Raw genomic sequence first — 22,424 nt, forward strand, 5'->3', positions numbered from 1 at the left:
ACATCTGTATTGCTTCTTTTGTCCTGATATTCTGGAAAGGCTTTAAAATTACTTTATAGAAGTTGCTACTTTGTGGCTAAAACAGAACTCAGGCTTCTCTTAACTTTCATGGTTATATATAACACATGTTTTAACTTTCTTAGGGGAAAGGTGAAAAAAGAAATGGTGCTGCCCTGTAAAGTCATGGATGTTTTCACCTTCCTGTCTCTGTGATAGTGCTTTAAGTCCCACATAAAATTTTGTGAGAAAGACACATCCTACACATCATCTCTCCAGAGGGAAGACCTAGGAAATGTGACAAAGATGCCCCTTGCAGAAAAGCATTATATTATCTCAGAAAAGTTTGCCACTGAGAGAGAGAGATATGTTTTTTGTTTCATCTTTCTCTTTGGTTTTCTCAATAATTTGATGAAGATAGGTCCTTGAAAAACCATATTGACACTACTAGCCATCAGTTTGTTGCAGTAGATGAATGCCTGTGTGTCTATGGAAAAATCCATGTCTGGTACCAATCAGGTACTTCCTGACTTTTCACAAACTCAGGGTCTTAAAGCAGCAAGATATGTCATGTTCACTTTGCAAATTTGATCTTGCTATCTGTTCTCAAATATGTCCTTCTCCATGAGGAAGGTTAATATATTAGAGCAATATTTAGATACCTGAGGAACAGAAAAAACACTGATCCTATTTTTTTTTTAAATCACCATTTCACATTTCTCCATTAAGCAATAAAACCAGAGATTAAGGAACTTCAGAAACAATACGTTTTCTTGCAAGTTTCACAAAGGAAGTTACATATATACAGCACAATGCATTGAGAGAATGATCACTGGATTTGGAATATTCTCTTCTCATGAAATCAAGTTGTCAGACTGATAATTTAATTTTTTTCAAAAAGAATTACATTTACTTGAAATAAATTTTTAGACAGCTCCCTGAAGCATACTTGGACATCAGAAAGGAAGTAAAAACCTCCTATAATGTCATTATTTTAATTAAAGACACATGTAGATAAAAGAGAGGAGAGCTTGAATGTATATTTTACAATAGAGGTGCTAGAACTGTGATTTCACATTCAGACCTGAATAGACCTCAATGGCATATGAAATTAAAGACTGTTTAGGTGAAAGCAGACTTTAGGTTAGCATCAGACTGGTGAGAATTGATTAAGCACAGGAGACATACTTTAAACATACACTCATCACAACAAAAATCAGTGTGAATATTTGTATGAAGAACTATTCTGAAGTATTTTTCTGGGGGTTGGTCATTTGGTGGGTTTAAAAAACAAACAAACAATTTTTTGAACAAGTGCTCTATTTTAGGTTGGCTTTGAATGCCAATCTTAGTCTAGAATGGTCTCCCATATGATGCTCTGCTATGGTCTTCCCTTAAGAATTCCCTGGTGAAACCACTATGAGCCACAGACAGGTATCACAATAGTTTCATGGTCTGGAGTTGTGCAAGCTACTCTTGTCACAAATGTTCCCGAAACCCAAACTAGGGGTCAAAACAGGAATTTGGAATGCTTGATCTAGTAAAAAAAAAAAAAAAAAAAAAAAAATCAGAACTGCTTATTTAATCCTCAAAAATTAGGTTAGTAATTGTTCTGCCTATGAAATCTGCCTGTCTGTGGTAGGTCACTGAAGGTCATGGTCATTAACACTTCCTTCTCCAAAAAGCTGATTTTCTCTGCTGTGTTTAAAAGCTGTAACTGGAATTCTTTCCAACAAGGACTCTGTGATGCAGCACTAGCCTGCAAAGGAGAAAAGCAATAATCAAAAGATAATTAAAAAAACCCAAACATACCCTGTGAATATCATTCTGTTTCTGCACAGTGGGAAGATCTCCACCAATGGGTGCTTGTTGTTTTAATTCATCCTCCTTCAACTGCAGCCATGCCAAAAGTTCCTGAAGAGACAGATGTAATCGCTTCCACTGGTCAGTACTGGCTTCCAAATGGGATCTGAAAGCATGTGTCAAATATAAGATAGATTCAGGCATAGTGGAAGTAAAAACCAAAATGCACAAGCTTATTTACTGAGAAAGATCCTAGTGTTTCATTAAGTTAATGATTTTCGAATAGCTTCATAAATTTGGTTCCACAGTCCTGGCTTCTTTTCACATCTCCTGATTTTTGTTTTTGATTGGTTGGGGTTTTTTTTGGCATTTTAGTTTTCCTCTTCAGCAGTGAGTAATGGCTGTGCTGAATTGTCAGTATCACTAGAAATGCACAAATTCTGCAGGACTAGCATGAGAAATGTAGTCATCACTTAGGATTGCTAGGACATTATTTACCTGAAATGTAGAGAGTAGTTTTCCAACTCAGTGAAGAGCATTTAGAACATTTCTCTAAACCACTATACAAACCATTCAACTTACATAAGATTCAATCCCCTAATTTTTGAAAATAAGGGAATAATGCCGTTCTTTAAAAAAAGTCATGAGGAAATTATTAAAGCCTGTAGAATCTTCATACATTATCTAGCCAAATGTCAGTGTCATTTAAACAGAGGTCTGAATGAAACTATTGGTAAAACACTGAGAAATTTAAAAGACAAAATATCATTTTTTGCAAAATAAGTCTCCATCATAAGGGCATTTTCTAAATATTTCCTCTGTATCTGCATAAAAGTGATTTTTTGGGATCAAGTATTGAGCTACACTATTTCAGTAATCGTTTTCTGAAAGTGGCTGGACTGATAAAATCTTCAATTTTCTCTGTACTGTAGATAAACCCCAATAAATTTTGTCTTTCTGGACTTATGAGTATGCTACTTTTTAATTTCTGGTTTGGAAAAAAAATTCTAATTCTCCTCCAAGTAATACAAGAAATCCTCTTAGTACCTCAAACCAAAGATGTATTACATAACAATGAAGTGAAAAAAATGTGCTGGGAAATAAAGACAAATTTTCTTTTATTTCATACATTTCTGTTTAGGTTCTAGCTTTTTTCATATAACATTTATCTTCTTCTACAGTGATTGCCCATAAAATCATTCTTTTCTGACACTAAGAATTCTACTCCTATACTTTATATATAATATTCTATAAAGAAATGTGAAAAATATGGACTCAGCATTTTTGCAAACCTTATTGCTTAGTTTGGATATGGAAATAAGGAATTGATGAAGGTAGGGACAGTTGCATTTCTCTGAAATGCTCTATGAAACCTGTCTTCTTTCCAGCCTCTTACACCAGGTAATTAAAGTGGCAAAGAAAGAGAAAGGAAAGGGACAGATCAGCCACATGCTGACAGAAAATTCAGCTGCTCTCAAAGTATGTGAGCTAATGGAAAATCTTCTCTTTTTTCAAACTTAAATGCTATATGTGAAGGACACACATAGACCAGGCTGTTTGTTCTCTTCTCACACAGGGCATCTGGGAGCTGGGGCAAAACTGCTTCACAGCAGGGGCAGGCCAGTCCTGCAGGCAGAGAAGTCTAGAGAAGGCCCTGTATGCTAAAATATTTTGATTTATATATGATTATGTAATTATATATTATCTATATAATTACTATAGACTTATATATATATGTTTAGATATTATACATGATTTATGGTTAGGGTGGTGAGGCACCAGAACAGATTGTCCAGAGAAGTTGTGGATGCCCCATCCCTGGAGTGTTCAAGGTCAGGCTGGATGCAGCTTTGAGCAACCTCAATGTGCCCTTGCCCATGGCAGGGGGTTGGCATTGGGTGATCTTTACAGTCCCTGCCAACCCAAACCATTCTTTCATTCCAGGATACCTCTAAAAGTGACAAGGGGGAGAGAGCAGGGATATTTATGGAGAGATGCAGGAGGTGACAACCAGAGTAAGGTCAGGACAGGAGACAGTCAAGGAGCCAAATTTCTGATTCAGGCTAATTCCCTTGTCTCATGTTCATCATGGCATAGGCAAGCTTCCACCTCCTCTGGAGAAGGGCAGCCAATGGAGGAAAACACTTCTTCCCTGCTTCCCCAGGTCTGGCTTTACAGAGAAAAAATGCAAAAAAAGTAACCTGAAGGGGTTTTGTTACTGCTGCTGTGCTCTGACCTTCCCCAGTGAGGTGATTTTTTTTTTTCTTTTTTCCCCAGAACTTGTCTTGTTCTGCTCTTCCTATATATGTTTATGCATGCACACACCAGTGTACATTATGTATGCATACACTTATATATTTATAACTGTGTCCAAGTTGTGCAGACAAAAGAGATAATAGTAAAACAGTTAGAAATATATATTTATAAGAAAGCAAGTGTTTATTAGGATAAACTGTGCTGACATATCTGGAGGAATGGAAAGGAGCTTGGCTTCTCTTTAATACCTACCATATACTTAATCTAATACTTTTAGAAAAGAATGCCCACCCAAGCTGACCCATGGCATTGGTCTTCTGTTACAGCAGACTAAAAATTACACTAAATAAAGAAACTTCTGGGACTGGTGTCTGGAGATCATGTCATATGTCCTCTCTAATCCCTCTTTTGTGTAAGCATTGCTAGTCATGATGAAATCTATCCCATTTTGTCCTATGGAAAGAAAGAGCTCCAAACAGGCAGACTGGGTAAAGCCTTTACCTTTAGTGTGGTGGTCAGAAACACTTAAACCAAATGTCTGAGAATTTAAGAATTGTTTCTTATCCTAGACAATAAGTTGTTGAAGACCTTAAGGCTTTTATTGGAAGGACAGATTTTAGAGGGGAGGTTTGTTGCTTTTAATGTGCAATGCAGGAAGTCACTGTGATACAACTAGGGTTGACTGCTTCTGACTCAATTAATGACAGCAAGACATTAAACTGCAAAAAATGAAAGACAGAAAGTCCCAGACGTTTAATTACTGATATTTGGACAACTGACTATTTATTTTTATCTCAAAAATCACTCTATTTGAGCAAGTTCATGTGTAAAATTCATGTGAACAAAAAAAATCTCAGACACTTTGAAGGGTTTTATTCCTCTTTTAGAGCTCCTCAGAAGGGAAAAAAAAAGGAAGAATATATCTCTTTTTCTTTAGTTACTGGTATCTTTTCAGCATCACAGCTTTCATTTATTTTTAATGATTGATGATACAAAGATGGTTTTTGTCATTACACAGCCTGACCTCCCTCAGGACCTGAGCTGAAAAAAGCTAATATTTCATACATTACTTTGGAAAACACTTCTGTCTTTTGCTGCCCTCTGAACTACCACCAACACACAGCAAGTGAGAAAATGAAAAAATGCCCAAGACTGAACTGGGTTGCCTATTGCAAAAGCTGTATTTCTGGGGAAAATTTTCCTGGACAATTTCTTTTGAAATGAAACCTTCAGTCCATTGGAGCCTGAATGACCACTTGATAATTTGTAATGTTACCATTTATTATATTTCTCCTTGCAAACAAAAGTGTTTTCTCTCATGATACCACCTATGGATTTCTTTTACACCTAGATTTTATTTAGCAATTCTGTCCGCTCTCCTGACAACAGTTAAAATCTTAAATAATTTGTCTTTTCATTCGTGAAGATACTTTCAGTTTTTCACCAGAAATAGCAGTCTTTAAAGTAAAGCTTATCATAAATATTGGTTATTTAATCACTTTCTTTTATGACTCACTGATAAGTCATACCCAGTTATAGAAAAAGCCCCCATTTAGAGGAGGTACAGTTACTGTTTAAACATGGTAATCTTTCTTTCTGTAATTACAAAACTTCATCATACGCCTCAAATCCTAATCCTCTACTATCATTTTCACACCAAAAAACCTAATCATTCTTTCAAAGTTAATCCAACATCCAAAGTAGAACAAATAATTTCAAAATAGACAAAAACAGTTCTAACAAAAGAAAAAAAAAATGAAACCTTTTTACTTTCAAATTTTAGCATTCCATCTAATACACCAATGGTAGGCTTTTGCCTAGGTTCAGGTCCTACCTAATGTTTAGAGATTTCTTCCTAAGTTCACTCCATCTGAGGTTCATGTTGTCCAGACGTCTCTGCAGCAGGGTTGCATCCTCAGAGCCTTCCAGGGACCTCAGGATTTTCTGCCCATTTTCATCCAGGTTGTGATAGATGTCAGTGTGAGCATCAATTTCTGCCTGTAGTTCCTATGGAAGCAATAGAAAACAATATATCTACTTTCTTAAAAAATTCACAGAAACTATGATTTTTCAAAAGACTGGGGAAATCCTCAGAGCAACACAGAGCACAGATTCTGATTAGTCCTTTTATAGCAATGTCATGTCCTGTACACAAAGCCATGTTTCCCTTTCACATGAAGGCCACTTGCATTGAATATGACCTTCTTTTCCAAGTGGAGAATACTGAATAAAATTAAAAAAGCTGAAGGTGTAGCCTTCGACATCAAAGCAAGGACAAGACATTTATTGAGCTGATGCAGGAAAAACAAAGAAACAGAAAATCCTCAGGATCTCAGGTAAATCTGACCTTCACATGATACGTCTTCCTGTGCAACATTTTCAGTTTGAGCTGGGGACTGCAACACCGGTCCTGCTGCATGGCAATTCCAAGAAATCCAGGCGACTGCAGCAGCCAGGCTTTGAAATGCCAAGTTCACTTACATTCTGTTGACAGAACGCATTTTGGAGCACAGGCCTCAGCAGTCAATAGCAATAAACAGCCACTTTGTGCTGTATCAAAACAGTGGTTGGGGCCATGGCTGTAGGAGGGCCTGAGAATAGTGAGGACCTAGAATATGCAACTGGCAGCTCATGTTGAACAGCCAACTTTTCTTATCGCCTCGGAACTGCAGGCCAGCTCTAAATTTTGAATTCATTTTTTCCCCCTCATTTTTAGCACTGCTGTTTCTGCCAAAAGAACATTCTTTAGAGAGCTGCCTGGTACCAGCATTCCTGCCTGCCCACACACTCAATGCAGCCTTTGTACGCTGGCTGCCCTTCCCCAAGACGCTCACATGCTGCAGCTCCACAAGGTCAGATTCATGTGCAGAGAGCAGTGGTTGAATCAAGGTCATTAAATGGAACAAAAAAGATAATAATAATAATTTCAACATGTACATGAATGAGCATACATGTACTTTATATGCAGCCACGTTTGCACCGAAGTACTTTTATCTTCAAACAAAGAAGCACACAAAGACACACAAAAAAATAAAGAATAGTGAATAAAGATCGACATTTTCTCCTGGGATGTTGGAGCACTATGATTTCTGGTAGTGGTTTCTTACTGCCTGAAATGGGAGTGCTAGAGATAAAGTGGGGAGAGGAAATGATTTATGGCATTTGAGAACAAGACCCAGCACTAACTGAGCATCGCAGATAGTCCCCAATGGAAATTTGTTGCAATTTTCTTCAGAAGAATGACTTTGAAAGAAGGGAGCACACAATCTGTCTGCTTGGTGTGCTCTTAATTGAATTGGTTTTATTTGATATTTTAAGTGCAATGCTAGCTGCACTGAATCATGAGTACATTGTCCTTGTTCACCTACTGCTGTTCCAAATGTCCTTAAGTGAATACCTTTCACAGCAATAACTAGCACAATATTTGGGGAAGTTTTAAGTTGAGCTAGCAACATCTTTGGTACAGAGTAAGAATCCTTCCCCAACTATTTTACTTATCTATTGTCATTCAAGCAGTAAAGTACTTTGGAATGGGTTTGATGTACATCAGAGATAACTTTGCAGAATGCAACTCTATCATAAACATTGTATTTAGTTATTGTTGTTCAGGCAATTTATATTTTTTAAAATGGCATTATTAAGGCACATAAAAAATATCCAGTATTTCAGATATGAATGTCCTTACTTGAAAATCTGCATTTTATTTCAAGTCTAAATGTTGCTAGCTTCAACTTCCAGCTGTGATACTTCATTTTTGTTTACTTGAATGAAAAATACCTTATTATCAAATTTCTTTCCTTCCATGTATGCATTTGGAGATATTATTTAAACTAGGTTGAGTATAACAATACTTATGTAAATAGCTGAAACAATGTGTAACAAAAGAAAAAGTTCACAGTAAAAAAGCTAATTGTTAATGTCTGGATAGTTTCAAAGTCCTCCTACATTTAATAAACATTAAATCTGTTTTTGGACAAAAGAATTACATACACTACCTGTTGCAATAAGTTCTTGGCTTTCAAGGTAGTGATGGAAACACTGAACTTACAAACTTGTTCCCTTTCCTTGGCACGAACATGTGCCATGAAATATGTGGAATAACTATTCACAGTAGGAAGATGTCACATCTATGCCCTCTTGGTGCTTTACTACACATATACTCATAGCATTATATAAGATAAAATTTAAGGAATAAACCTTTCCAGATTTTTCTTGTGTTTAGAATATATTTTGCATTTTATCTCTTTCTTCAGACACATACATAATTGTGTAAATAAAAGCAAACCACATCCTTTTTTATTTCAGGATACTATATAGTATCACAACATATCTGGACAGCTAAGTGGGCAATGAACATGAAAAGTGAAGAATTCCTATCAAAAGCTTAATATTCAAGATCGAGTTTTCCTCATTCCAATTACTTGTGTATACTGCACTTCTAATGCTCCCCAAAGCAGTTTATTGCAGCTATGCAGGAAGCCAACACTGACAAAGAAGCAAGACAACAACAATGGTATTTGCTCCACTTAGGTTGGTGCATTTCAGAACCTTTCTTTGTGACACTTACATATCCCAAGAGAAGCAGAGAGCATATAAGAAAAAGATCTATACATCTTTTATTTGTTTTCTGAAATAAATAAATCCACATGTTTTTAAAATATGAATTAGATTCTTTTTCTTGACAACAGTATAGCAGGAAGAGCTATTTAATCTCAAAAACTGCAAAATATTTGCAAAAGTATGCTGCCATTGCATGTCACACCAAGAAACATAGCATATAGACCAAACATATATTATTTATTTCACTTTCATATTTTCCAGTGTGTTCAAACACATGAAAAAGACTACAGAGGATAAAAAAATCAATCCTGGTATGAATCTACTGAGTTACAGTTGGAGTGTATGCTGCATTTTTGCTGTAGTTGTTATTACTGAGACTGTGTTGAAAAAAGATTGGCTATTTGTTCTTAAAAAGAACAGAGAGCAGAATGAAAAGCATCTTTTTGATCACAAGTGACTGCTTAGAGTAAGCTGAACTGCCTGGAAAGAGCTGCAGTCCATTAGGTGCTGAGTGAAGTCCTCCTTTATTAAGATGAACTATATGGTTAGATGACAAAAGGCTCCATAATATTTGTTTGTAGAAACTTAACTGAACAGCTGTTAGAGGTTTCTACACATTTAAAAAAGTGTATTTACATTATTTTATTATATAGAATGTGTACAACTAAGACACAGAACTAGAGTGATAAAGAGATTAAACGCATTTCATCCTGAGGAAAACAATATTGTTGGACAAAACAGGGTGAGGAAATTTGCTTTGGCTATTTCACTGTTTTCCTGAGCTCTTGGAACCACCTTGAAGATTTCAGAGAAATACTCTAACATGGTAAGTGAGCACACACAGTGCTGCCAAAAAGCTAGGGGATAGGTATGTTTTTTGACTTTTGCAATTCAGTTTTTCCCCCTATGAACTCCTGCTCCTATTCTCCATGGAAGCACACATCCTCAGTGCCCTAATTCTTTTGGTAGGCAGAAGAAATTCACCTGTAGCTCCACAAGTTTTGTTTTACACAGAGCCCTGCTTAGTGCAAGCTGAGCTGTTGCTGTGAAATCCAAAATTCTGTCAGCTTCCACACAGCACAGCTAATCCTACAAGAATTCAATATAGTTTGAGATACCTTAGCAGAAAGAATTAATCAGTGTCAATATCCTTCATATCCCACATGCAATATAGAGATATGACATATAAAGGTCATGACAAGTCAAAATCTGCCATTATTTTGGTAATACACCAGGGAGGGATTGGTAGTCTGGAAATGAAGTTCTAGAAAGAAGGAATTAGTTATATATCTTGGGTTATAGATGAGTCATACTAAAACATGGAAATCAATGCATCCCAGCTGACAAAGCATTTATCTTTTAAACAAGGTAGAAAAAATTCATTTTGCAATAATTTAAAGAAATTAAAGGACCCTAATTCTCCTCTATTTGCAGCTCTGTAAAGCAAATCTTAGCAGTTTAGCAATTGGATTTCAAATTAATCATCTCACTTGATTTCACTTGATTGCATCTAAACTTCTCTAAATTTCTGATTCTGCCTAAATCATAAGCTCTGTGTGAGGGTTCAGAGATCAGCCTTTGGAGGCACAAAAATCCATGCACATGGCACCACTCTCGGGATCACAGCTTTTTCTCCTGTCTGCTAGATGGAGGAATAGTTTTGTGAATGTCACAGTTCTGGAGATTTTGAATTAAGGGCTACAGCACAGCAAGTCAAATGAATTTTAAGCACCTGAGTAATAGATTCAGTGCAAGGTGCACTTGATCTGTTCCTTTTGTTTTTGGCAACAGAAGCCCAGTCTGCACTTTATGGCAGTGTCTCCTTGTGAGCTAGTTGTTACCATTTGGACAGGAAGAGATGTTTACTCTTTTCAAAGAGAACATTTGTATCTGAAGAGTCTATGATTTAGATTAATGATGGAACAAGCAAGTGAAGCGTTTTTGCTGGTTTACAAGGCATTTCTGGTCCCTTGGAAGTTCTCTCTTTTATATGTCATAGTTCTTTTAAGAATTGGTTGTTGGATTTAGTTTTGTTTTTTGTTGGTTTTTTTTTTCTTAATTGCTCCCCATTCCCCCATCAAGATTTTAAGTAATTTTCTCTCCCAGTACATAAGCAAAACTTTTATTGAGTCTTAGAATGAGACCATTCACTGAACAATTTACATAATGATAAAAACTTCTCCAATGAGATTTAAAATATAATTAAAGGGCAGACTTACTGAGTTAAAAGCATTGTTGTGTAATGGCTATACATCACCATGCCAAGAAGCCTCCTATTCAGCTAGCCTATGGCATGACCCCAATTCCAGTCTGGTATGATTACATCTCTGAGTTTCATGCTAATGACTTGATTAAAAAGAACGATAAAAAGGTCTTTTCCATTGTGAAGATAAGCTTATGAATATAATTAAGGCATTTCTGGTTTCCCAACACATTTTTCAAGATAAAAAGGGTAAGAGCTAGTCCTCTAAGAGAGATTCAAGTGCTGATGAATGGAAGCCAAAGTGTAACTTTGCCCTCCAGAAAGCAATCTCTGTAAGTTGCATCTATCACTGTTATGGTTTAAAATTCTACAAGTCCCAGAATAAGGATGTGACCAAACTTCATATTCAAATGCTACTTTCATCTAACAGAAGATTAAAAAAATCTTTCTTTAGCAAGTTTGGCCTTGTTTTCAGAAAATATTATTTTTATAAGCAGGCAAAAGTGCCTTCAATTTAGGTTATATTCAGATTGCAAGAGACTTCATGGTGCATCTAAGGATGCAGCAATCCCTTGCTACAGTAACTGGAAATGCAGTGTGGACTTCTCGATTTCATTTACATTGGGCTGCCTCAGCTTTGGAATAGTAACTCTTTAAGAGCACTAACAGAATCATTTGAAAAGATACTTGCCCGTAGTGTGCAGGTATTTAATCACAGAACTGACTTTTTGCCTACAGCATAAAGGGCATTTCTCCCTTGATCATTGCAAGAGAACATATTTTTTGAGACCTCCAGCAATTAATTTGTATTCAATTATTTGCTAATTCCATGTGTTTGGAAGGAATTTGTGGACTTACTGGATAGGTTTTTTGAAGACTGAAAACACCCCTGCTTTCATTTACATGTAATGAAAATATGAATAAATATATAAAATAAAGAAATAAATGTTTAAAGAAACAAATCTTTCTGCCTTTATAGTTTAATTTAGGATTTGATCCTTGTCTAGAGAAATATATCCTGTTCTAGGATATATATTCCATCCAGGATGGAAACCCTAAATAGAAACATCGTGTTAGTCTGAAGCTACACTAAAGAAGAAAAATTCCTTGTAGCCACAGAAATGAAGAACTTTTACTGTATGGTGTAAAATATAAATATGTATTTAACTTACATAGCCTGTACTCTTTCAGACAAGCCAGTCCAACAAAGCAAACAAAGCACATTTTTTAAGTAGGAGTTGCAAGTGTTCTGTGTCAGAAAATCAGCCACCTCTACTGAGATGTCTAAGAATGGGCTCAGCTATCTGCCTTTGAAATCTGTATTTGAGATTTGAGTGAGTAGGAGGGAAACAGCATAAATGTGCATAGAATCATACACACAATTTTCTGAAAGCCAAACTCTAAGGTCCATTACAAACTAGCAGAGTTTTCTAGATTTTAGAAGGCACTCTGCTCCCACCAAACATGCACATCCCAACCCCCGTACTCCAATGAACGTCTGATCCCATTCCACCTGCTCATGCTGTCAACACACTCACCCTGTCAATCTTTTGGCAACCTCTCTGCAGCAAAATAATTATGCAGTTACTTCCAGTATATCTAAATTTTTCTCTCCCCACTTTCCAGAGATCAAACAGTAACAGCACAAAGAACATCTTCCTCTGCAGGAACATTTACTTCCAATAGTTACTCATGCAAGGTCCTAAAGTCCTTTTGCATAGTTTGGAGAGTATTTACATCTCTTAGCTCTGCTATCACTCCAGTACTTCAAATTAATACTGATTTCCTTTTACAACACACACCTGGAAAGGCTGAAATACACATCTGTCTTTAGGTCTGGAGAAAAAAAATCTTATGAAAGACAAAAGGATTGTTTTTTTTTTTCTTTCACCAACCAATAATGAAAAATATCTGCTATCTGTTAATTATAAATGACCTTTCCTAGAAGAAAAAAAAATATTTGTACATTTAGGAAGGCATATTTGTTTCACAGTACACCAACATGTAACAATAAGGTATTTAATGTTTTAGTGCCTATGATACTCATATATACATTCATCCTTCCCTAAATACACAAACCTATACAGTTCTCTTTCAGATTCTTTTAAAAGAAAAATTGAAGACATTTTATACTTAAATTATTTCTGTTCAAAGCATTACCCTAATTTCTTCTGTTACAAATTATTTTTACAATCTTCTTTTCTTTTAAAAAAAATCCTGACATTCAAAGTTTTTGTTGGTAACATCATTGATGTCTGGAGAAAAATAATTGGTACACCAGTTTCATAACATGATTCTCAATTAATTAAAAAAACATAAAACCTTATTAAAAAAGAACAACCCAAAACATCAAGCAGAAACTAGAGGCCTCATATGTTACACATTATTAAAAATGGATCAAGTAGAACAATAACTATAATGGCTTTACAATTACTTTTAAAAGAAGTTTTTATTTTTCTACAGGTAATGAGATATCAGTTAGGAATTTATACTATTTCAGGTGTTCCTTTCTACGAGCATGCAAGATCCACCGCAATAAACTGTTCTTAATCAAGGACAGCTTGACTGGGACCTGGTGGGCTTTATACAAAAGGCAATGTGGCAAAAGCTCCAGTGCTTCTGCACTACTTGTGTCAAATCCTCCCTACTGGAGCTGTCTTGGGGAAGGGCCAGGAAGGGCAGGCACTTGGGCAGCATAAAGGACAAAAGTACACTTCGTCTTGATTTTCAGTGGGAATCCAGGTCATGCTAGTGTGGCCTCAGGACCTTCTGACTTCCTAGGATTTAAGCAAGAGATGCCAGTAAAGTTACCACGGAGAGAAAGCTGCTGAGCAGCAGTCAAGTGCAATCAAAGCCACTTTAACAATTGATGTTGGCTGTTCCTGTCACAACAGAACACAACTCACCAAGCGTTGGTCAGTTTACTCATTAACATAGCCTGGGTTTACACTGCCATGAGGAAAGTTAGTTTTATCTTGCTGCTGATGTTTTAGCTGCAAGCCTGCTCAGTGTGAGGGGCACCACATGTTTAAACACTCAGTGAGAAGCCAACAGACCAAAGCTACCACTTACGGCCTCTCCCTGTGTACATGGAACAGCATTTCCATTTGCACAATGGGAGCAGCACAGGGAACAGCAACTTCCCTCTAAATGCTGCAGCAGGCAGAGCCACAGAGGCTCAGGCAGCCCTGAAGAGCTGTTGCCAAAAGGGCTGGCACAGGAGCAGAAGGAGCTGCCAGGCTCAGGAGCAGGGGGGCTGCAGGGAGGAGCTGCCACCAGCTGCAGGGTCCTTTGGGGAAGGTGATGCCACCACCTCCCTCAGTGGCCTTTTCCTTCTGACCCTGGAACCCCAAATCCTCAGCTGCCTGCTCACACCAGCACTGAGCACAACAGCAGGGCTTCCACCTTTAAACCTGTACTGTGTCAACCCCCCAAACTCAACAGCTGGATTAAAATGAATAGCACTGCTCCTGGCTGCTGACTTGCTGCCCTGCACTCAGAGCTGTTCAGCCACTCTGACTGCTGCCCTGCTGGAGAGCTGCACTGGTGGGGAATTTCACAGAAAGGTCCATCCTCATTAGTTTTCAGCCCTAAGAAGTTCCATAGCTTTATGCTTTTCTGAATAAGCTGAACCTCACCAGAATCATGTTCTGCATGATTTATTTTAGGTGCTTTAATAATGTATGTTGACTGTCTTGAAATAAGCAAATAACTGACAAAAGTTCAGAACCTGAATAAAAGAATTCATTTTTAACAATATCCTTCAGAACAGCAGCTTTAACTATCATATTGATTGGTCTCTCTGTGGCAGTCTAACCATGTTTTGCTGCAGCCAGAAATCAAAAGCAAAATTGAACAGAATTCCTGTATCAAGGGGTCTCTAAATAAGATTTACCTTCTGAAAATAATTATTTGGCATTTTCTTGGATTTACTAGCAAGATGAATGTACTCCCACAGTAATTCCAGTATCAAGTTAAAATGGCAAATATCACTGAAAAAAATAATGATATCACCAGCAAACTCTGACATGATATGAACTTGTATCTTAACATATTTTTTTAGAAGACAAGTTACTTGAGGGTGAAAATTAACTTCTGTTCATGTTTTTCAGTTTGACATTAAAAGACTCTAATTTTTTTGATCACTGAGTTTCTCAAATACACCAATTGAAAAGAAATATACTTGTTCCTTCCATCTTCCCTTCATTCCAGTAAAAGATAAATAATTCCACTATCATAATAAAAATTAAATTATTTTAATTCAGAGGTCATACTGGTCAAGTCATGTAAATGTTTTCATCTGATCCAGATAAGAAAACAAAGACAAGAAGGTAAGAAAAGTGAAATTTACACTTTTAAAGTATACTTGGTACTAATGAAGGAACAGAGATGAGCTTATAGTAATGGAGGTAATAGAGCAAATATCTGTGAAATTAAAACAATCAAAGAAACAAACAAAAAACACCCTTCCCATCTAGAATCAGACTCTTTAAACTTAAATAAGAACTCAGGGCTTAGATATGTTTTCAGAAGAGAGAATACACTCTTGTCAGTAAGTCAATATATCAGGTGGATCTTAAATATGGCAGGAAATTCATATGCTCCTGCTTAGGTTTCTGTAGAGATCAAATGTGCCTCTTCTCCTACTGTCACTCCAAAGTATGCCATCCAGACCCAGGTTTATACCCTGGAATTGCTTTTATGGCTCTTCAGTCAAGATTACTTATCAAACACTTTATAAATTGCTGACACAGGACACTGCAAGTACTTTACTTCACTGCTAATCACATCAAAGTCACTCTCATATCCAGAAGTTTTGGATATGTTTTTGTCATTGGTCTCGATGATAACTAAATGTGACACAAACATGTGGCTCAGAGACACTTCTTCAGAAAACAGTTCATAAAATAACCTAAGGTCCCATACATTCATAAAATTCAAGAATACATTTGGGAACAGAGCTCAAGTATCTCAGAAAGCTGAAGACTTTGCTCAAAGTCTTCAGTCCAGTCACATGAGTTACCACCCAAAGCTAAAAAATGTGCTGAAGAATACTGCATAGTACCGCAGGCAAACTTGGAAATGACACTGTCAAAAACAACACATCAGACTGTGCCAAAAACCTGACTGTCAGTTTATTGTTCGTAATAAATGCTAGCTACTTCTCAAGAGACAAAGTTGTATTTTAAAGAAAAAAGAAAATTAAATGGAAAACACTTATTGTGGAATCATGACTTGCCATAACTGTTTTACTTCCACAGCAGCTTTTGCAGCAACTGTATATTCAAGAGGCTTCTGACTGGCATTCATGTGACACACCCAGAGGTACTCACAATGCCAGCTTTTGTATGAACCCTGCTGACAGTAGGCAGGAGAAGCAGGATAAGTTCAGTTTAAACAGGACTGCTGCTATCTGAAAATGGTCCTTCCAGATTCCCTTCAGATTCAATCAGAACAAAAACAACACATATTAATAGCAAACAAACAAGCCCTATACTTAATTTAACTCTGAAAAAAATATATCTTGTTTATGTACACTGTGGTGGGTTGACCCCTGCTGGATGCCAGGTACCCTCCTCAGCTGGCTGGGGGGAGAGGAGAAGGTAAGGACAGGGAGAGATCACTCACCAGTTACCATCATGGGTAAAACAGACTTGGCTAGTGAAAGTTAGTTGGGTTTATTATCAGTCAAATCAGATTAGGATAATAAGACATAAATTCAGCTCTTAAAACATTTTCCTCTTTCATAAAACCATAAAATGGCTTGGGTTGGAAGAGACCTTTGAAGACCATCTAGTCCAAGCCTTGTGCAAAGAGCAGGGTTATCTTCAACTACATGAGGATGCTCAGAGCCCTGTCAAGCCCCACCCTGAATGGTTCCAGGCATGGGGCTTCCCACACCTCTCAGAGCAACTTTTCCCGGTGTTTTAACACCCTCACTGTAAAAAAATTTTCCTCATCTCCAATCTAAATCAACCCTTATGGAAGCCACCTTATAACTCCCCTGCTACCATAACCTGGCCACTTAAACCCAATACACTCATTAGTTCTCACATCTATGTGTATCAAGCTCAGAGAAAGAAATATCACTTTTAGAAAAAAAACAGTCTGCTTTGCATTCCCTTGGGATTAACACCAACTATTTCTATTCTGCATATAAAGCAACTTTGTAGCTTTCTTCACCACATTGCATCCACAGCAATTACTGGTCTCACAAAGCTGTCAATTGCACTATATCATGTTCTGATTTTTAGGAAACTCTGCAAGTTTTAGCACCCACTAATTAAAAAAAAAAAATAATTTGTACACAAAAAAGTGAATGGAGAAGAATGTGAAGAACGATAACAAGGGTATCAGGGTTACTGTGTAATATGTGAGTGATTCATCACAGAGGGATAGTTTCTGCCTTTGTGTCAGGGAGTACAGTTTGCTCACAGAAACAAACCCAGAAGTTACATGTTCCCCATGCAAATAAGATATCTTTTTTCCAATAATCCTCTTTGAAGCATCATTACTGCTTTCATGAGAGAATTAGAAAGACTTGTATATGGATTCTAAGCCCTGAAAAATAAGCACAAAAGAAAATACACATTATATGTTTTGTATCTTCAGAAAAAAGGATACATTCCCTATTTAATTAGCAGTGACGTAAAATAATTCCTATAAAATTATATGCTAATATCTGCGTATGAATTCCTAATAATAGGAATTCCAGGCTAGAGGTGAGAGAAGAGACAGAGAGGGGAACTAGATAAAAAAAACATAACTTATATCCCAGATGTAGTTTATGAAGTTTCATACCCAGTGGAATGAGCATAAGAAATCCCAGAGATTTAAAAGATGAAATTAGGCAAACTATGGATGAAAAAAGATGAATGTAATATCCCTCAAGGCATTCACAGCAATAGTCACTGGTATACTATTCAGTGCAATGCCACTCATAATCTTTTATCCACACATATTTGACATATAATCAATTTTGTGTAGAAAGAATTCTCATGGCATAGACCTATTCATAACTGACAGAGTAATGTCACTATTCAGTAAATTCTCACTAAACAAGGGATAATCATGCACCTGCATCATGCACTCATTCAGTGGTCAGTCTCACTGAGATTAAAACTTCTTTTCAGATACACTGTTTTTATCTGAAATGTCTATTAAGATAATTCTAATTCAGCTGATTAGCATTAGTACAAAAACCTCTGTCTATGCAGTGAAAAGCTTACCTTCCTCTCTTAAGTGTGAGAAAACTTCATGACTGACCAACCTCATAAAGAGGAGCTGCATGGAAAAGGCAACTTTCTTATTTGTCTCACCTCCTTTACCAAAGTACTTTTTATAAAATTAAGGGGGAAAAAAGGTTGATCTGAAATTCAAATTTGAGAATTTGTTTGTAATCTTCAAACAACTTCTATACATTTGACTTGGTAATAGAAAAAAATTCAGAATTCTCTTTCCACATCAGTGAGTTTTCTGAAAAAAATACCACTTCACACACAGCGCTTCATAATCTAACTGTACCACTAAATGAAATACTGATGCTCAGTTTCCCAGTGGAGCTTTGTGCTCCCTTTGCAATCTTGCTGAAAGCCTGAAAACCAAACACTGACACTCAGAGTTCTGATGCCTGTTACTCAGCAATTGTGTCTGTTTGCTCAGGGCACACGCAAGTGAGGACAGACATGAGTTGCTGCTTAAACAATATCTCAAGGGAATGAAGTTTTATAAGAAACAAAATGAAATAAAATAGTCTGTAGGAGGAAATTTTAGGAGCTGATGAAAAAGGAAATATGGCAAACCTTTTACATTTCCTCTTTATACATTCATTTACTTGCCAAAGGACATGCTTGGTATGCAGAAGTTATCTTAGATTAAAGGAAATGAAAAAAGAAAAAAACAACCAAGGAATGACTCTACAATTCATATATTTGCATGTTAAAAAAAATCAAACCAACACAAAAAAAAAAAAAACAAACAAACAAACAAAAAAAAAAAAACAAAACAAAACAAAAAAAAAACAATAGGGAAATGGAAGTCTTTTCCATAAACAAAGGTATGATCATCAGGAAATAGAATAACACCATCATCCTTCAAATATACCTATACACATGCCACAGCAACCATCTGCCAAAACGATCTTGCTGTCACAGTTAATTCCAAGAATCAGACACACAGTCTGTTCAGCACAACACCAGGCTCTATGCAGATGGGATGTGAGCTTTGAAGCACAGCCTGCACTGATTTACCAACAACAGCAGGTGATCCCTAAGACCTCAAGAGAGCATCCCAAATTCAGGGATAGAAAAGTAACCATTGCCCAGGATTAGCTTTCTATCAATCAGTGCTGCTTTAATCTGTGTTGTGAAAACTATCAAATCAGAAGGATTAAGGGTCTGCTCAAAAGCATACAGGAGCAGGAAGGAAAATGATGGGCACTGAACAGTCAAGCCAAGCTTCTGTAGCAAAAAGAGAGTTCCTTGAAGGCACTGTGAAACTGTATGGAACAACTTTTCCCTGCTGTTCATACCAGGTTAAATCTATCTGACAAACTCCCCCTAACACAAAAGTCTTGCTTTAGAAAAGAGGCAGTGCTCTGCCTGCTACTGCAATATGTCTCATTCCACCTTTGTAGTAAGTCCAAAACTTGAGCTCTCCCTGGATGTGACAGCTGTAGGTGCCTATTACAGAGGAGAGCACCATCAGGACCTGTGCCAGTCATCCTTCAGGTCTCCTGCAGGGCAATGCCAGCTTAAACCAAGGAGATCTCTTTTATCCCTGGATAACCCAGAAAAGTCTTGGGTCTAATTTCTTTAAAATAGAAAATAGACTTCTATAAATTCCATTGCAGGTCCTCTCAAAAAAGGTACAATAAACACTTTAGTCTACTGCACATTTATTGTTCTGTATAATCTGACTTTGTGTGTCATCTTTTTTAAAGAGTATAATGAGTTTAAATACTCTTAGTTATTTAATGTCAACATTTTTGTGTGACTGCATTCCCTAAAACTCATGGGGAAACATATACAGCAATCAGAATGCTGCAGTTACAGTAATAGAATGAGTAGTAAAACCTCAGCAACTTTGCTTCAAGAAAAAGCTGGACTTTTGAAATTCCCTTTGACTTGGAATTAACCTAAGGTGTTTTACTTTCAGTTCCTTCCTGAAAATTACAAAAAGCACCCTGAAAGCTGGCAAGTTAATGGCTCAGTTATAGTCTGTGTAAAACCCCAAGATTCATGCAGATCTTTCTTTTAAAAAGTTAATTTAAATTACTACTACTTTTTTTTTTTTTTTACAAGTTGAGACTTACATGAAAGTATTTGAAGTTATCACTGATATCTAGGGTATAAAAAAATAAAAGATAAAAAATCAACACAAAATACAACCCAAAATGAAGAGACAGAAATTACTAGAGTAGTAGTCAGTTCTTTTTATCTGACTGTTTTGGGGTCCTTCAGATGTGGAAACTACTGTTCTCTGAGTTCCACTTGAATTTATACTTGAAAATCCAATCCAGAATACAATAGGGACATTTTATGAATGACTAACTTGGAGAGGGAACATAATTCAAATTTCCTTTAATAATAATTGCTTTAAAAAAATCTGAAGAATGCTTTAGAACTGTTCAATTTTTATAACTTTTCATCTTCTACAAACCAAATAAACAGCAAGAGATATTTATTTGTTTCATTAGTGAGATTTCTTTCACCTGTGATTAAAAAAAATGTTAAAATTGCTACTAATATGTAAATTGTCACTGAAGTTACATGTCCCTGTAATAGAGATCTGAACTTGAAATATCTTGAAATATGATTAAGACCAGCATTGTGTTGGGATCACAGCATTCATTAGTAATTAATAAAATTTTCTGGAGTTTATAAAAACAGAAAATGAAGATCATTGAGGATGTTACATAAGAAAAATAGCACTTCCATTTCACCAGCACACCTTCCTGCAACTGCTCATGGAGAGAAGTTTGGCCATCCCTGTCTCACCGAAAAAAAAGGAAAGTTCCTTTCAGAAAGATGCAAGCACAAATAGGAATGGGCATGTTGGGGTTTTTTGTTTATTTGTTTGTTTTCTGATAAGTTGCAGTGAAGATGTCCTTAAGTATCTTTTCTCAGTGATTTTTGAATAATTTCCTAAGGGAATAGAGAGAAAATAATTTCTACCTAAACAAGTTCTCAAGCCTACTTTCTGAGATAGGCAGAGTAATTTTGTTCTTGGTACCACTCCTTTGTGGTTTTTTCCACTGAGTTTAAGTGCCAGGATTGGAGTTCTGGGGTGGAGAACTCCAGGCAGGCCAGGCCAGGTGGAGATGTCACACCTCGGGTCATGTAAGGGACAGGTTTGACTGCACACCCCACAGTGAGGGGTGATGTGGTGCAGTCTCTGGGCCAGGATTAGCTGGCTGGAAAACCAAGATTTTGTGGTGGATGTCTACTATAGCTACACCAATGAAGAAGAAAGATAGTTCAGAATTCCTGAAGAAATAAAGCAGAACACTGAAACATCCAAATGGACTCCTTCGGACAATATAATCCACAGCTCAGTAACCAGTAAATTCACACCAGAGAGAAAGGCAAAAAGCAAATTAGATAAAGCTTGTGATGTGCTATCACACCATAAAACAACCAGAATAATTCTATGCTATAAGCAAACAATTGCCATCTTTATAGAAAGAAAATTTATTTAAAGCTTGGTAAGAGCTTGTCTGGTAATTTGCTCCTGATATTTAATTTCTTTTTGTTTCACATCGGAACCTTAGCTTCTAATGACCTCTTGTTCACTGTAAACAATTTTTCTTCCATCTTCTTGCTTCACCCTTCAAACTTCAGTGGACAGCTATTTCTTTTGTGGACCTTTCTACACAAAGTGGCAAGGGCTGAGTGAAGTATAAAGTCTACAAGCCAGCTTTAATCAAACAGTAGTGCATGTTCCTGTCTTCAGAAGTAGGATACTTACTGTGTTCTTTTTAATTGCCAATTCTGTAACTGTCAAATAACCAATTTTGTCTTGTCAAGTTTTGATCTTTTAAAAGCCTACCACTATTAATCCTCTTTTTTATACACACTTCCTCAGACCACTTTGTTTGCCACTGTTCAATAGCAGTTACACACTTAAGTAACACAACAGAAACTGATTTTTCTTTGTGTCTCTTTGGGGATAGAACTGAAAAATAATTTGGAAAAATGAAAATTAATTTGACATATTTTATTCAGAATATTTGAAGAGTGGAGGGAGTTGATTTGTTATCAATCTTTGAGGTTTGTCCTCTATGGAGAAGAGCAAGTCTATTCGAGATTAAAAAAAAACCTAAATGCATATAAACCCCTGAAAAAAACCCCAGTGAGGCTGAAGATAATAAATGGAGGTCAGCACATAAATCACTTAGCTTTCTTGATTGTCTAAAGCAGGCTTAGCTTTATATGACAAGGATATAAAGAAATTATTGCTTACAAGGCACTTCATCTTTGTGTATCTGGGACCCTGTAGCTTTGAGTTCTCTTCCAATATCCTCAAAGAGTTAAATCTGTGTCTTTATGTGCATGCAAAAGTACTGATGACAAAAGAGGTAGCAGGATGGACTTCTAACTCTGCA

The 22,424-nt window shown here is 36.6% G+C and overlaps 1 protein-coding gene across 3 annotated transcripts in view; it reads right to left on the minus strand.

The window, feature by feature from the left end:
* Window positions 1-22,424, minus strand: part of DMD (dystrophin) — a 1,135,346-nt gene that overhangs the window by 184,903 nt on the left and 928,019 nt on the right. For all 3 annotated transcript variants that reach the window (XM_056512754.1, XM_056512922.1, XM_056512842.1), the window contains 2 exons: window positions 5,891-6,063; window positions 1,810-1,966 (listed from right to left, as the gene is read on the minus strand). In XM_056512754.1, coding sequence (XP_056368729.1) covers window positions 1,810-1,966; window positions 5,891-6,063 — 330 coding nt within the window. The remainder of the gene's footprint in view (window positions 1-1,809; window positions 1,967-5,890; window positions 6,064-22,424) is intronic.

Source organism: Oenanthe melanoleuca, chromosome 1 (genome assembly GCF_029582105.1).
Source record: "Oenanthe melanoleuca isolate GR-GAL-2019-014 chromosome 1, OMel1.0, whole genome shotgun sequence".
Classification (NCBI taxonomy): domain Eukaryota; kingdom Metazoa; phylum Chordata; class Aves; order Passeriformes; family Muscicapidae; genus Oenanthe; species Oenanthe melanoleuca.